General features: G+C 41.3%; 2 protein-coding genes across 7 annotated transcripts in view; one reads left to right on the forward strand and one right to left on the reverse strand.

Moving 5' to 3' along the window:
• The window catches only part of FILIP1L (filamin A interacting protein 1 like), a 189,372-nt gene extending 178,015 nt beyond the window's left edge, over positions 1 to 11,357 (reverse strand). Inside the window, exon 1 of one of the 2 annotated variants that reach the window (XM_042031672.1) lies at positions 11,215 to 11,357. The gene's annotated coding sequence lies outside the window, so the exon portion shown is untranslated. The remainder of the gene's footprint in view (positions 1 to 11,214) is intronic. The other variant, XM_042031673.1, reaches the window with a different exon arrangement.
• CMSS1 (cms1 ribosomal small subunit homolog) overlaps positions 1 to 17,165 on the forward strand; it is a 225,595-nt gene that overhangs the window by 180,672 nt on the left and 27,758 nt on the right. The window contains exon 1 of one of the 5 annotated variants that reach the window (XM_042031685.1): positions 11,471 to 11,723. The exons of 3 other annotated variants lie outside the window; for them this stretch is intronic. In XM_042031685.1, coding sequence (XP_041887619.1) covers positions 11,693 to 11,723 — 31 coding nt within the window. In that variant the 5' untranslated portion in view covers positions 11,471 to 11,692. Of the gene's footprint in view, positions 1 to 11,470; positions 11,724 to 17,165 lie in introns of those variants that run through there. One more of the 5 variants, XM_042031687.1, reaches the window with a different exon arrangement.

Here is a 17,165-nt window from a genome sequence, read left to right on the forward strand (position 1 = left end):
TAATCACCACTTACTGCACCCTTATTGGTCATTAGTTCTATAGATTAATGACACAAATGTGGATTTATTAGTGCTGTAAACCTGTGGGAAACAGTGAGTCGAATTAGTGTCTTTTTCATAATAACAACTGATGTTTATTAGACCTGAACATGGTGTGTCACCTTCTACAGTAAAAATGACTGCTTGTGAGCCATCTGAGGTTGCTTGAATGATGCTTCATCACTTGGTTGTAACATTTCTAATTGTAGAAAACTTTTCCACTCGCTAGCAATCAGTTCCTGATTTAGGGGATCAAAAACTGTTTGGAAATCACTTTTTACCCCAGAGTGAAATCTTTTTATTTAAAAAAATTGCTTCCTCACATGTAATGTTGACACAGTAGAGACCCCTGCGTTCCTTGAGAGGATAAGATATGCAAGATATGTGTGTCTTAATGTGACTGTTCATAAACCAACTCACCGCTGGGCTGCAGCCTGAAATGCAAAACTGGTCAAAGAAACAAGTTTCTGATGCAAAATTAGCTACTGTAGTTAGTGCCCTTTGGATTTTAAGGAGTTGGAACCTGTCAAGCCATGGTTTTATATTGTACCAGTCTATGCCATGTCTACACAACCATGAGAACATCTCTGAGATGGTTAGAGACTTCAAAACCTCTGTAAGTTAGTAAAAATCCCTTCTTTCCTCTTTTTGTGTGATTTGCCATCCAGTTGATTATGGTCACTTCTAAGAAGGGCTGATGAATATGAATCTTACCTGCTACCCCTAATAAACGAGTTCTTAAGTTCAAGGTTAAAGGTTGTTTCTCAATTTGGTTGTCTTTCAGTAGCAATGAACTGTGTTATTTACAACATTAGCAGCTGTGTGGTATCTCTTGGCTGTAATGCTCCACAGCTGATGAAAATAACCATAGAAATTGTTGAACCTTAGAACCAAAAACATGAAGGACCTCTAAGAGGTACATTTTAAGGAATTGTTGAGTACAGTAGTTTTTTTAGTGTCCTTTCCTGTGCTCTGAGAGGTGTGCTGCCCTGTCTTCCACTGGCTGCAAAATCTGGGCATCTCCTTCTTCTGGTCTGATAAAGACAATCCTTGTGTAACCCATCCCAAAAACCCTCAAATGGATGAGCTGTTGGGACCAGATCCTTGTGTGAGAGAAAGTGGCACAGTCATCTTGTAAGCAGAAGACAAGAAAGGAATTTGTTGCTCCTGGGCATGCAGAGCCATGGAGGGGCATATGAATCCCAGGCAGTTGCTTTGACAGTGCATATGGAAAAGGAGAGGGGAAGGATTCTGAATCCTTAAGAAATATTTCTTCTTGATACATGCTGAGATTCTATTTCCTTGTGCTGAGCTGGAGACAGCTGGTGTTCCTCCAGACACTGAGGAAGCTGGGCGTCAGCACTGTCTGCTTCAGATAAGATTAATAATGTATAGATTCATGGGGAGTGGAGCCTGATCTGTTGGGATGCCATGGCAAGCACTCCTAGTGAGGAGGAGCAGCTGCCTGCTTTGGGCCTCCTGAGAGCAGCGAGAGGAACCATCTGAGACAGACTGGGATTGGCTCCTGTTTGTTCTGCAGGCGACTTGCTCTCACCTGGTAGCAGACTGTGCTGAATGCAGCACAGATCTATGGATGTGTGATCATGTCCAACTCCTGGCTCTGTACACTTCAAAACTCTCTTAGAAAAATGACCCCACAACTGAACACAAGAATACAGCAGAAGGAAGTTTGTTTCACCCTTGTGTAGCAGATTACAAGTGAGCTTAGTAAAATACATTCTAACACAAGTCTTGACCAACAAGTAAGAACAGCAGCAGTTTTTTAAATTTAAATCCTCTGCAGTGACTTCTGCTTCCCATTTTTGATTTGGAAGTTGAGAATTGTTTGATCTCATGAATGCTTTCTGTGTTGTATGCAGGTTGGAGGCTTTTGACCTATCTCTTTTATACCTTTTTTATCAGCCAGAATATTGTTCAGAGCCATGGAGTGATAAGGCTTTGTAGGCTCAAGCTCTTTTGGGCTCACTTCTGAGGTCCTGGCTAGGATCTGCCCAAGCTCACAGTTTTGAAGCAGCTTTTAGGGTCAGCCCGAGTTAAGTGCACCATGTTATTTACCTTTCCACATCCTTGGATGCAATTAAGAGATATGGCATGAGTGAAGAACAGAAAATTAGGAGGGGAATTCTAGATCACTGGAGGCTGCAGCATGTGAGTGCTGGTATTTTCACACATTCGTGGTGAGGGGTTCCCAGTCCTAGTGCTTAACCTGAGGCGGGGAGAGCAATAGCAGCTGTTCCTTTCCTGCTGGCTTGGACACAGTGTAAGTGGTGGTGTTCCCAGTGGGTGTTAAATACATCACTCAAGCTCTTCTGAAACCTGAACTAAATACTCGGTTGGTTGCCGAGTGTGAAATAAAAAAAAAGAATTAAAATGACTGAGGCTTGCAAATCTGCCTCTCCAAATAAAAAGATCAGGTTTTGTGCCCTGTGGTAATTGGTGCTTTTTTTTTTTTTTTTTTTTTTTTGAGGTTTGCCGTCCAAGCTCTTCAAGCATTGGTTTCACAAACAATTACTCCTAGGCATGAATGACTGGTTTCCAGCCTGGAATAACTTTACATGCTCCAGAGAATGCCATTGCCTTTACCCAATTCTGTGATTATTTACTGTAACAAATGATTACTGTAATGGTTGGGGTAATGACAACTGTAAAATAGAATATCTGTGGTACTCTTGGGCTAGAAGCAAACAGAAGATAATGAGCTGGATGCCTTGCTAGAGATGTGAGCATAGGTCTGTACCTCGCCTGCTGTCAAAGGAAATCCATTGCTTCTGCACGAAAGTGAGATGTGCTTTCTTATCCTGCACAGAACAGTTTCACCCTGGAAAACTAATCTAATTCATATTTTATTTTATTTGGGTTGTGTTTTGTCAGCTTTATGGATACACTGGGGTAAGGGACATGTGAATTTACTTCTCTTTCTTTCCCCTAGCCTCTTCAGTGCCTGTCTTTTCAAAAGATTTAGGTAACAGCAATGAACAGCTGGTAGATTTGTGCTGCATTTGGCCTGGTGGTGTAGCAGGGAGGGCTTGGTACCCCTTCACAGAGGTGGGAGCTGCCGGGAACAAATGTGTTTCCACCCCTGTGGAAACACTAGCAGGGACCAAGGAACCGTGACTGTCCAGGCACTGAGCAGGGCGTGCAGCAGCTCACCGTGCTGAGAAGGGAAGAGGGTTGGGTTTTGCAGGAAACAAAGCATTTTCTACATGACAAGGAGAAGCATTCTGACTCAGAACCAGAGCCCCACACCTCCTGCCCTCATTCCCTTTCCTGTCACTGGCTTCAGTGGTGTATGCTGGCTGCCCTTCTCTTGGGTTTAGCCCTTTCTGCTTGAATACTGTCTTCAGGGTTTTTCCTGGTTCTTTCCCATTGTCTGGATCTTTTTCTGGTTTTTACATCCCTCTTGGAGGAAGGTTTGGTATCTACTACTGCTGCTGGATGGGGACAGTGTACAGCCATCTCTGCAGGTCACATTTAACTGATACTGGGGACTGCAGTGTCTCAGAAGAAATGAGGAGAGTACTGGGCAGTTTAACATTTTCATTTCCATACAGTAGCAAAACACTGGTAAATTCATGATGCAGAGAAGAATGCACAGGAAAATTACTGAATTTAAAGATATAAATGACATCATCTTATGGGTCTTATGATGTATTAGCTAAAACTTGCTTATATTTAGATCTGGTTCTTCCTTTGCCATGTGTTTTTATGCATGTTTTGTCAGGCTTTAAGCATGACTCCCTTAAGCCTGGGTGATACAGAAAATGTATATGACACTGCACCATGTGTTGAACCCTGAACATCCTGATTTTATCTTGTCATGTTACCTCATATTATTATGCTAGTTCACTGCTGAGCTTTTTAACCAAATGCTACTGTGGCTCATCTTTATTATAATAGAAACGTATTTTAAATTAAAATGCTTTTACAAAATACAAAAAAAAACCCCTTCTTTTGTAATTAGGAATGTCTTCGTGCTTTTAACTAATATAAGTATTGAAGAGGTATTTGGTTTCTGATGCTATATTTGGCATTCCACAGCCACATGATTTTAGTGATATATAGTTGAAATGCCTTTTGAAAGACTCTATAATAAAAATAGAAAAGAAATTAGATTACCTCTGAGACTTAAACGGACCATTGAAGAATTTATTAGAGCAATGTTAAAATATGCTGTAAAATGAGTCATGTTAGTCTGCAAATTGATGTGGCATATCTGGGGATTCAGAGTGCTGTACTACTCAGATTAATTAAAATGTAGTCAGCTGAAACCTTCACTATAATCAAAATTGTTCCCCAGGGTTATACCTTCATTACAGTCCTGGTGTAGCCTTCCAGTCCTGACCATAGCTGAGCTAAGTAATTACTTCAGTTTAAAAAAAAACCCCAAAACCAAAAGGATGAAATGACCATGACAGCACTTAGGTTTATTGTTTGGGGGGTTTTATTGCTATGCTGGGCTCTGTTTGATATCATTAATTATACATAGCTGTTCTTTATTCTCCCGAAGACAAACAGTGAGAGACAAAGTATCTCTGATGTGAGGGTTATGCTGTTTCCCATATTGTAAGATGTGGAATATGTTACAATTGCTGGTTTCTGTAACTTTGGCTAAGGTGCCGATCTCCCTCTGCAGATGTGCTGCCTGTCTCATCCCTGTTGTGCTGTGGGTAGTGTTCTGCTGCACAGGGTTTCCTTATCAGCAGTCCTGCACTAAATCAACAAGGAGGAGACTGCATTTCCCACCAGGGTCTCGAAGGAAGAATTCACATCATGTGAATTGGTACAGGATGCCAGAGGACATCTGCCTTACGAGGCTGTCTCCAGAGTTCAGGCTTCAGGAGCTAGATAAAGCACTGCTTCTGTCTCTCCCACACCATGTGTATTCTGACCCCAGCTTTGCAGAGCCTGTCAGCAGTTTGTCCTTGAGCTGGATGTGGTAGTGAAACCCTCTGGATAAGGCTAACCCTTATCATTCTCTTGTGTCGTGTCAGGGCGCTCTCCCAGAAGCTGCTGAATAGCAAAGACATGACAAAGAAGCCTTTGATGGTAGCTGTCAATACTGGAACCTGGAGATTGTAACTCAGAATCAAAATGCATCCTACTGAATTGTGGCTCTGACAGAGTGAGCCCCAAGCTTGTTCTTCATATTAATGATCTGAATACCACTGGTTTAGATTCTCAAAAATACTTCTAAAAACACTCTTGCTTTTTCAAGGGTTAAAGAAAGGGATTTCATGTCCTTTCTGTCGGAATATAATAAACAACTATTATATTCTCCTATAGCACTTCCAGAATCCCATAGAACTTTGCATGTGTTATTTAGGCTCCAACACACCCCATTAAGGGGTATTTCTATTTTTTTTTTTTCTTTTCTGCAGTAAGACAAACTGAGATGGAAGAAGTGCTAGTGGTTTGCTAAAGGCTAAGCAGTCCCCCTGAGATGAGTCCCTCTCAATGCATACTCCCAAGCTCTTCAGTATAACAAAGCACATACATACACCTGACTTCCATCCAAATAAATCCTCTAGAATTCTCTCCTCTGACCACGTGCACTGGGTATTTACACAAAGGAAACACAGCGTATCTACTCATCTATGTAGTACCTCATCAACAATTGTGAAGTTTAATATTGACTGCTTAGTACCTGTGACAGCTTTGCAGTTTTAATAATAAAAATGTCTTCAATGTTAACAGCTCTATTTAAGTGACATGTCACAGGAAAGGAGTAGAGAAGAGGCTAGCTGGACCTTCTGCAGTGACTGTTCCATACCCTGCACTGTTTGATGAAGCCTGGCATTTCTTCCTTTAATTTCAGTGTCAAGGAGCGAAGTTGAAGGGAAACCTGCCTTGTACATTTGTGATGGGGCAGTCTAAAATGGAGGAATATCTATGCTCCCAAAGAGACTTGTGAAATTCTTTGCCCACGTAAGGAGCCAGTCTCTGGGAAGACTCAACAAACCTATAATTAGACTACATGCTGTCCACCTCAGACAGCTGGAAGTCAGATGAAAGATAGTGTGAGGGGGAACAAAGGCTCTGTTTTTCCCCCTTCAGGAGCCTCAAGTTGCAAGAGAGGTCATATAATTTCAACCTCTTGGTGTCTACTCATCTGTGTGGAGCCTCCATTGCAGTCTGGCTGTCTCTCCTTCTAAGTGGGTTGGTGCTGGTGAGTGGGTGAATGTACAGCAAGGGAATGTGCAGCCCCTGGGCTTGGTTGAGTGAGAGGAACTGCACAGGAACAGCAGGTGCTCGAGCACACGAGCCCTGACACATCATCTCAACCCTTCATTTTTCTCACATACTGACAAGCTCATCCTGTACAGTCTCACTTTCTTCCCAAGTGGGACTTCCTTGCCTTCCCCCTTTTTTAGGCAGGTGTTGTGAGAGGGGACACACATCAAATTGCATTGGATGACATCTCTAAGCGTTGTGTTAGCAGAAGAAAATGCAGTGACAGGAAGAGTGGCTGCTGCTCATTTGCTATTTAAATTGAGTGTTCTTAAAGACTGACAAGATGATGTAAAATGCCTATTTTTACTGTACTTCGTACCTGATTTCTAAATTGTTTCTTTAGGGAGAGTATCTAAATTATTTTACATCCATTTAGAGATTTTTTTTCATATTTCATTCTTTTATTCACCTTTAGTATTATTAGTGGTTAAGAAAAGTGCATGAGGACTATGCTAAAATAAAAATACTGATTTTTATTTTTTTGCAATGTTATTTGCATGCTAGGGCTTGGATGCTGTTCTCCCGTTGAAGTGAATGCCTGCAGATCAGACTGGTATACTAAAAAGCTGGTTATGAGTGAAAAGTAGGAAAGTTCACCTCCAAGGATTTCTTCTAACAGGACTATGTTTCATTTTATGTAAAATTGTAATTTACAGTTTTGCTACTGTCTATATGCACTTTCACTCTCTGGTTTTTGAGACAAAAGAACTCAAGTGTTGTTGGATTACTTTCTGTGGCATTTTGGTATCAGTAGTGGTCACTGTGAATTTGCTGCGATTGAATGAAGTTAGGCTTATGTAACAGAAGATAAGAAATTTGTGTTAGTTTTGAATAATCCAAGTTTCTTCCTGCATAGCTTAATGCCACATTGTATAGGTGGGATTGGCATTGGAAATCGTCTTAAAGTTGACAACCCTCATCTTCTCACACAAATTGATTGTATACCCATCCTGAATAATCACCAAAGTAAGGACTGAGACCCAGAAAATTGTACTGAGTGGGACCACAAGGATGTCTGGGCAAGAAGTAGGGCACTGAGTGTAGCAGACTGTGGTCTGCTGGCAGTTTTCCTGAGTTTAGAGCTGGCACTTGCACCTGCCAAGCAGCATGGTACTGCAGGCCTGAAGAGTACCTCAGTGTTCCAGTGGATTTCTTGTTCTGTGCCTTACTGTGCTTAGTTGTGAGCATGAAGATTTTCTGTGCTTTTAGTAGACAACAGTAAATTTACCACAGTTAAAAGTAATATTCTTAATGCAAGATGTGAAAACCAGCGTTTGAGATCTTTCTGTCAGTCCCAACACTTGTATCAGACTGAAAGAAAATGCAGATGATGAGTCTCTTCCTCACCTCAGGGCAGACTGTTTTCTGCAACAAGATATCACTCTACCACTGGTGCACAGAGAGCAAAATACAGCAGGGCACCCTATTGAAAAGTTGTGTTGTTGGGTTTTTCCTTGCTATTTTTGAGAGATGGATTTGCAAAAGCAGGTCAGACAAAGGTTGGGGGTATGTGGCTGCTTGTGAGTATGAACTTTGATTTCTTTCCCTGTCCTGGTTACGAGTAAGTCTCAGGGGAAAGTACTGTTTAGCAGAATGACTATAATTATTTAAGTAACTGTTTGCTTAATTATAGCTTTGTGATTTTTCTGTGTCTATAAGTATCTCTCTTTCCTATACAGCATGTGTTGGCATATCATCTTCCATCCCTTCCTGGAAAGTATATTCAGAAGTTGTTGCAGTAGTCACTAAAGGTTTTGAAAGAAAATTTCAGTGCAGGGTTTAAGGCAGAGCTCCTTCAGCAGTTGTAGCAACCTGTTTTCTTACCAAATGCTGTGTTCCTCCCTTGTCTTATGCAAGTATACACATAGAGCTGTACCCAAGTACTCACAGAGTGACTCCAGGTGCCACCTTTACCCTTCTCACACTCTTCCAGTCCCCTTTGGGTGTCCCTGCCTGGATGCTGGCTGCAGCACTAGCTGTGCATTGATGGTGGTGGATGGAGGTGAATCTTGGGTCCTGCAGATTGACTGCAGAACTGTGTAGCATTGATGCTGTAGCACCTGACAGGACCTCTTGCTAAAGGTCCTTGTTTCAGTTTGACTGCTTTGAATTCAGTTTGAATGCTTTGACTTTCCCCAAAATCTCAGCTTGTTTCTGTGTGTTCAGCTTGGCAGGGAGGGAGGAAAATCCCAGGATTGTTTGTTGTTTGGTTGCACCAGAAGAAAGCCCCCAAGGCAGAACATAAGTACAGTGAGTAGAGAAGGGGATCTGACTGCTGGTGGGACTTATCCCCCTGGCACTGTTTGGATTTACCCATCTGGCTCTGGCCCTGCTTACACCTGTCAGCTGAGGGGGACAGTGCCAAAGCAAGGAGTGAGTGAATGTCCCCTTGGAGTTTTGCCTGGCCAGCTGGCAGCATATATCATCAGCCGAGCTTTGCCTTCCTCCTCCTCCACAGCCTTGGACGTGTCATTCAATATATAGAGCCATGCCCTCCCATCACAAGGGAGGAAAGTGGGTTTCAGCCCCATCAGTCCCACCAATAGAAATGAAGGGTTTCAGTCTTTCTTTTGTACATTAGAGGAGAAAAAATAAATTTCCTCCTTTTTATTTATTTTTTAATTTTTTCCCTTCTGTGGTGGTCTCCATTAGAATGGACATATTGTGCCCATTGAAGACCACACCTTGGCAAGACAAAGCTAGTTCATGGTGCTGGAATTTTTTAATGGAGTTTTCTGAGGAGAGAATAGAAAGAGGAAGATCCTACCGAGTAGGCTTGGCCTCAGAAAGAGGTTAGAAGCAGATTGAGGTTTGTCTGCCTTAGAATATGAGGCCTGTTCACTCAGATGTACTTCTTTTTAGGTTCTTCTGGTAATGCCATGCTCATATTCATCATCATACTGCCATTTTCCAAAGCTGTCATCCTTTCATCCCTATGTCAACAAACCTCCCACCAGTTTGGGTGACAGACACATTTGAGGCTCAGCTCCTGTGGGGAAGGTGTGATGACCCTCCCTTCAAAACAAGCCAGTCCCTGTCTGCCTGTCTGTGATGCAGCACTGCTCCTGTCCATCTGCCAGGGGCATCTTTGGGAATGCTGCATTAGTAAGCTCAGTCACTACTGCTTTAAGCCAACCCTACATCCCTAATGTCTTTAGTATTGATGGGGGAGTAAGTAATATTTTCCCACATGCAAATGGAGAATAGTACCACAAAGTGTCACAAAAACTAAGTTGATTCATTAAGCAATAACTTAAGGCAAAACCTGAACATCTAAAAATTATAAAGACAAATTTTTGCCCTTTTCTATCACTGTATAACAAGTGTTTATAACAGATTGTTCGAATCCTAGACTGCACTAGGTGCTTTTATACTGTGAAGCCTTTTACTTGCTGATGAATTTGATAAATACAATTGCAGTACTTCAGTAACACTCCTTTAACAGCCTCTTCTTCAAGTCCTCACAGTATAAACCTTCTGGACGAGTCGGAATTATCACATGCAACACAGCCCAAGTTGGTTCCATGGCATGCTACCATAATTTTCATTGGTTAAAGAGTCTTAGGACTGTTAGGAAGGTATTTTGTGTGAAATGGGTGGTTTTTACTGCATCTTTCAAATAAACTTAACACTCAAGACTCCAAGAATAAATTACTAAGCAAAATCAGAAGCAAAGAATGATAAGATGATCTTATGCATAGTTGAGAGTAAGCAAAATCAGAAGTTTTTTCAGCAGATAAGACTTTTGCCAACTTAGAATTTTTTACAGCCTGATGCATGGCATTGTTTAACCAGCAGCTATATTAAAACAAGACCACCCAAAATAAGTACAGTAACTCACCCAGTCACTTTAGCTGAACTCCCAGTGACTTGGTGACCTCTCTTGCTCTTTGCTTACTTTTAATCCAGAATCCCTATATAGTTGCCTTTCTTCAGTTGCTTCTGCTAAGACTTTTATGTAGTGATTATGTTGTGAAGAACATTTTGGTGCTGTCCCATCGGTGTTTCAACCATTGGATCAAGTGGATCTTTCTACCCAATATTTTCAGGTTACCATTCCTGTGTGCTTGCTGTGGTCATGTTGCATTAGAAAGTGTGTGTGTGTGCCAGTGCTAAATCCATGGCTCCAGAGTGTCTTTACATGACAACATTCTCCTCATGCTGGATCCACACGAGAGTATCATGATGCCCATGTGACCTGAAGTGTGCTAGGATCTCTTTACAGACAGGTATGCAGTGATGTATTCTGCCCAGGGCTTTTTTTCCTTAAGAATCACAACAGTTTAAAATGGTGCTGAGGAAAATGTTGAGCCATGTGTGTTTTTAAAAGGAGAAGCAATGCTGAACCAGTGTACAGCACACAGTGGGAAGGAAACCAAATACAATATGATCTGTAATACTGCCTGTACTCTGGAGCTGAGCAACTTCTTTGGAACTATAAAGGGATTTGAGCACGTGTTCCTTTATTAATTATTATTTTTTTGCTTATATCTGTGCCATAGCAAGCCCTATATCACAAACTTGATGCCATACTCACTCATAATGTACAAAATAACGTGGGCTAAAACATCACTCAGCACATCTAAATGCATGCCTGTATATGTAATCAGTGTGCATATAGCCACACATATGGGGTTCTCTCATTTTCAGAATGATACAGTCTATCAGCATGGCTGTGTGCTTTTTACAGTAATTTAGGCAGGTAAAAAGCAAATAGTGTGTATTCTATTGCACATGCTGATATCCTTTTATCTTCCCATTTCCTATGGACAGTGATAATGAGAATTGATGTTTTTACATGAAGCATTGCATTATCCAAAAATACCCTTAATGCTGGCATGCAGAACTAGTGTTGCAGAAAAAGCATATCTGATCCAGTTGCTCTGTAATTACAATGACAATACAAAAATGAAGCCATCTTACCTTATCTCAGGAGAGTCTTTTTGCTCTATCCCAGGCAGTTTCCTCTCCTTATTCAACTGAAAAGGGAAAATCCACTTAAATAATGAAAGATAAGGACTAGAAGAGTGAGGGATTTAAGGAGTTCTCATCTGAACTGCTGATCCACTTGTTTTTAGCAAATTGCAAAAAACCTCAATCCAGCAGTAGCTCAGTGCTACTTTCCTATCCTCATGTGTTCTGTGGGCTGAGAATCTGCAAGAATAAACCTGAGACGGTGCTGCAAGAGAGAGACAGCGGGGGGGACCTTGGCACGGAGTTGGACCAAACTCTAAATATAGCCCAACCCACTTTCTGTGCAATTCTCTTCATACTCTGAAGGCAGATGACCTTGTCAGAAAACTGACCTCCCAGTATGTCCCTCTCTTAGAAGAGAGGATCTAAGAGAACAGGACTGCAGCACAAAGGGACAGAAAAGCAATCCACCATCTGCTTGCAGCAAATGAATTTAGGTATGAGCTCTTATTTTCCTGGTGAGTTAGAACTGATTGACTCATAATGTGCTTTATTTGATCATTTAAACAAATGAGCTGAATGTCAGTTCACAAATGCCCTGTACAGATGAGAGATTGCATTGTAATTGTTAGTCTTAAGTAGAGAGCACTGACATAGATGACAAGCCCGATGCCTTTCCTCCTCTCAAAAACCTTAATGCATCAGTGTGCAGTATTTCCCTAAATGCTTCTGACTATAAAAAGTGATCCCTCCTTTCATTCGCTCTTATAGTAAGAAAGACTTTTTGGAAAAGTGATCTAAATCCACAAATGTATATTCTAGTACCATATAAATCTGAGATACTAGGATAGCTTGAAAGGGGATGAGAACCTGCAATATCAGAGATCAAACTGCAGAGAAATCTGTAGTATATGGAGAGGAGAAGGAAGCAAAAAGTAAGAGGCATAGAAACATAACCCTTGTGCCTTAGACAGGGAACTGGTTTTCAACAGATGTTTTATAATCCAGGGAATTTGCCACTCTAACTCTATGTGGCAACATGTCAGGGTATTTTGTTCTTAGCCTGAAGGAGAGTTTAACTTGATATGAGTCAACCTGATACTCTGTCAAATGGGACCTGATACTTCTATGTCATATGAAGGCTTCTAAATAAAAAAAAGCTGCAGAAATCAGAGCAGCTCAAAATGTCAACTCTCATGTTGTGTGTAAAGATGGGTAGGAGAATTGGGATAAAAGACTGCAATATTGTTCTTCAGTGGGATATATTATTTGGTGGTGACATCTATCTGAGTGTATGCTACGTTATATGCATGCATGCAGTTTTCCATACTCAGAGAAAACCTGAGCAAAATCAGGGCTGTGATAACTGCATACTACAGATATGTCTGCAAAATATCCATGAGCAAAAAAGGTGGGAATGGTACCAGTAGTCAGTAAAGTAGCAATGTGTATCTGTGAACAATAATTTGTGCTGTTAAGTTTTTGTGAAGTGTGCTATATATCCTTTTTAATTGCAGCCTACTATTTTTGGCAAGTTCCACTGTGTAATTTTATCATGATCTATAGACTTGAAGTGCACAGGATCAGCCAGACTCTCTGTGTTACCCTTACAGCAAGAACTACAGCTGTGAGCCACAGCTGCTTCCCAATATAGAGAACAGTAAAAAAGCACAAATCACTGGCAGTATTAAGGGGGACATCACATCTGGGACCATGCTACATTCCTGGCTAAAACTTGCTCATAGTCAGACCTAGGCTAGACCCTACCCATTAAGTAGTTTTATGGATTTATCCAAGTTCATCTTTCCTCCCAGTTTACCTGTTTCTTCCTCATTAACAAGAATAAGTGTTTGTCAGAAGTTAATATTATAACAAATGAAGAATGCTGGTGTTTGATTTTGAAGAGAGGACCTGAAAAAGGGAAAAGTCCACCTCCAGGTGTATATTGAATAGCACACTAGCAGTGTGTAAGTAGGGAAATTCTGAATATATGGGTCACCGGCATCATTAAAGTTGGATGGCATTGTGCTGTCTGTGCTCCTGGGTGGTACCCTCATGAGAACCATACCAACCACCAATTTCAGCTCCTCAGTGCCACTGCCAATTCTACCCCTCTCTCTAGTGCTAGGATATTGAATTCACCGTAGATCCCTTTGTTCAGACCATGAAGGTGATGAGGATAAAGGAGGGACCATATACTCCTCCCCAGCATGAGGAGTATACTTTTTACCCTCTTTTTCACCAGCTTTTCACCCTGTGCAGCAAACAGCAGCTTCCATACATTATAGATGGGTAGGTCTTAGAAGGAATCATGGTGCTTGGTGGGTCTTAAAGCACAGAAATAGTCATACTTTGCCAGGAACTGTGACATGCACTTCTCCCATAGGAGTATTGTGGAGAAGGAGTCATTTCTTCCTCATACAAGTAATACAGTGGTTGGGTTTGGGCAGGGAGTTGATCTTTGGGGAGGCTTTCATAGAGTGGTGCTGTTCATGTGTTCAGGGCTCTAAATGTTGCGTGACCAACCCCAGTGATGCAAACTTCCTGGAAGAAGGGGAAAAGGCTTTAAGAGTGGTTGTATGTGTTTGTCAAAATGGATGGAAAAGTGCTTCGTTGGACAGCTGTGAACACTCAAGTTTTCTTCAGGATGACTTTAATTTTTCTGCCTGCACCATGAAGAGGAAAATGCACTAGAGGGTCAGGCCCTAGTTTGTGCCTAGCTTTTCCTGAGCTCTTAACTTGTGTTTTCCTTATGATTCTGAATGGTTTTTCTGCTTATTTGTTGACAGTTTTTAACTGCCCAGCCTTCTTTGGTAGCATTTCCTCTGGAATGAGTTGAGTCTGACTTCTCCAGAGCAGTTTCCTCTCCCTGGCCAACAGATGGCCTGTGCTGGGGTTGAGACTTACTTCAAGCCAGGATTGTGGGATTCTCCCTCAGCACAGTAAAACATTCTGTAACTAGTATATGTGTGAACTGATTTTTCTTTTGATTAACCCCAAATTCCTAGACATTTGTAGTTGTTTAAATATCCCATGGAGCATTTACAAGGTGAGATTATAAACCACAATGGCTCAGACCATTTCCAATGTGGTCAGCTGTATCCTGGCTTGCCCTGTTCCTCTGCTTTTCAGAGTTGGATAGCATTGTCTTAGGAGCATAAACTGTTGCACAGTATTGCTGGCACCCTTTTGTGTGGTTTCTAAACCGACTGTATGGTGTGCAATGTGTGGCATCTAGCAGGAAGAGAAGCTCTTTTTACAAGGTTAATGTTTATGATGTTCCTCCACTAGATTTGAAAATAGCCAAAACCCCATGCTACTTAGACAAAACAGGCTCCTATCTCCCCCTCTCGCTAGAAATGTGCGTTTGAATTTCATTTGGAGTTATAAGGAGATTATTTGAAGTTTCAGCATGAAGGATAGTTTTTGAGAGCACAAAAGAGTAGAAGTGATTTGTGGATGTTATCTCAGCCCTCACTCATGATACCATTGGTGAAGCATAGAAACAACAGAACTGATTTGTATGCTGTGCTGAAATGTTCATGTGTCTTTGGGCTCTGCTTGCTCTTTCTTGCAAGCTCATAATGAAGAAAGTAAATTGGATGGCAAACAGTAAAAGGACCTGTCATGTTCCTATCATGTCAATCATTGTGTTTGTCCTTTGCTTACCATGGGTTTTAAAACTCCAGTGACTAAGTGACTACTGAGTTCCCCTTGCTTACCTTGGTGATGCTTGTTTTCATTGTCTGAGGCAGCAGTGGGATGTCAAATTCAACCTTTACCTAGCAGGTGAAAAAGTTATTTTTGTTAGAAGGGGAGTGGCCTACTACTTTTTACCTCTGATCAGTCATATTCTGTGGCTTTTCTACCATCTTTCTGTCTTATAGGCAAAATATAACAATGAAAAAGTCAAATTATGACTAGGGTGAGGTTGTAGCTGTACTACAAGCTGGGCCTAACCTTGATCATATAAAGTTTATTCTTCTCTGCTTACATGTGTACAACAGAGGATTTCCTCTGGTCTTATTCTCTGATATGCCCTTTATTTTGTCTTTTAATTCACTCCCAGTCAGCAACTCGTGTCAAAAATTAGTTTGGAAGTACCTATTTTGAGTATTAAAGTGTTTTAAAAAAGGGAGATGTAGTTGTTAGAAATGTATTGTGGGAGATCCTTTGCATCGCAGACAGTTATGTCTCTGAGCTAAAGATTTTTTATCATATCCGAATATAGTGAAAATTAACTTGATAGTATTCCATTAAGACCTGTTCTTTTTTGCTTGAATGGACAGTGGTTTTAATTTAAATTATCCATCACTGTAAAGAAGAGGAACCTAAACTGAATATCCTTAAACTGAATATAACAAGATTTATCAGGCAAAAATAGTTGTTTGGGCTAGATGTGCCTTTTGAACTGCCTCAGGAAGGGGTTTGACTTTTTAGAAGAATGTTGTCTTTGACTATGTAGTACAAGCTTTTGGCACTACTTAGAAACTATTACAGGGAATTGCTACAGACTGGCTTGGCACAGGCTTAGGCTGGCTGGAGTGTGAAGTTTATGCCCTCTGAATGTTACCTGTGGGGACAAAGTTGAAGCTCATTTGATTCTTTGGTAGGACGCTGTGCTGAGCTGCACATTGTCTGCCCTTCAGGTGTGCCTCACAAGCACACTTGGAAATACCTTTTTTCAGATACCTTGGGAGCAGGTAAAGTCTGCAGTTCAAGGCATCCTCACAGATATCAAAACTTACTGTTGTGCTGGAATGCACCTGTTCTGGGAAAGGACTCCTTGGTTTGTAGAGATTGGAAGGCAGAATTGCCCAGACGGTGGGGACTGTGGATGGTTTGGGATGATGGAGCATTGGCACCACGTGTAATTCCTATGGAGGTTGTCTCAGCCTGAGCAGAGAGGCAACTCTGTTCTCTGCTGCAGTAGGCTGATAAAGGCAGAGCAATGGTTACTAACTGGTAATAACCTGCAACAGAGCTTTCTGCGCAGCTTCGTGCTTCCTAGTGACAACAACAGGTACCAGTGCATTCACAGTGTTCCCTCTTTAGTTCTAAATGGTCAAAACACCCAAATATTTTAAGGCCTTATGAATGAAGGCACTTCATTTGATTCATGTGCCCATTTTGCAAAAGCTAAACTGCAAAAATTGCGTAAGTTTTCCACTAAGCTGTAGTATTATGTCTTTTGATACAATTCAATACTATTTTTTCATTTCTTTTATGTGTTCTTGTATTGATTTGTAAGACTAAATCTTGTCTTACTCTACTGTTTTAAATGATTTAGCTAATCCATATTCAAGGAGGTAAGGAGATGTTTTGTTGTTTGGGGATTTTTTCTGTAATGTGTCACCTAGATTTCTCAGTTGTGCCACTCACTGCACTTGATGCATGCCTGTGATAGGGAGAATTACTTATTTTTCTTGAGTTGTCAGGGGACCCTTTCTAATTTAGCCAGAGCAATTTGAGAAAATAAAAGGGTGCTGACACTGTCGTAGCTATTTTTAACGCAACGCTTATGTGGTGATCTTCCCCAAGGACAGATTACTTTTGTCTCCAGCATTTTTATCTCATTTACTAGAAATTTTTGAAGTATTGCCATGGTAAAAGCTAGCAACTGGTCTGAGGAACCATATTAATAATAAAATATGCATTCTTAGCCATTCCATGGTCTGGAAGTCCCCAAAAGAGCTTCATTGCTATTGCTTGGCCAGTTGGCTTTACACCATGGGCTCCAGGGTATCTGAGCCATCGTTAGGCTCCTCAACAGGAAAAATCAAAGCTGTCCACTGCCTACAGAGAGGGTTGACCTGGTAGACATGAAAGAGATCCTCCTTTTGGGGTTAGCTGTGCTGGTGACACACAGCTGAGTAATTCGAGATTTGTCCGGGAGGCGTTTGGGCTGCTGTGAACCGCTGAATTCTGTACCTCCTTCTCCCACTGCTAGGCAGAACCTT

Source organism: Corvus kubaryi, unplaced genomic scaffold (assembly GCF_017639235.1).
Source record: "Corvus kubaryi isolate FWS band 111438036 unplaced genomic scaffold, C.kubaryi_AGA036_p1.0 37341, whole genome shotgun sequence".
In the NCBI taxonomy this organism is placed as follows: Eukaryota; Metazoa; Chordata; class Aves; order Passeriformes; family Corvidae; genus Corvus; species Corvus kubaryi.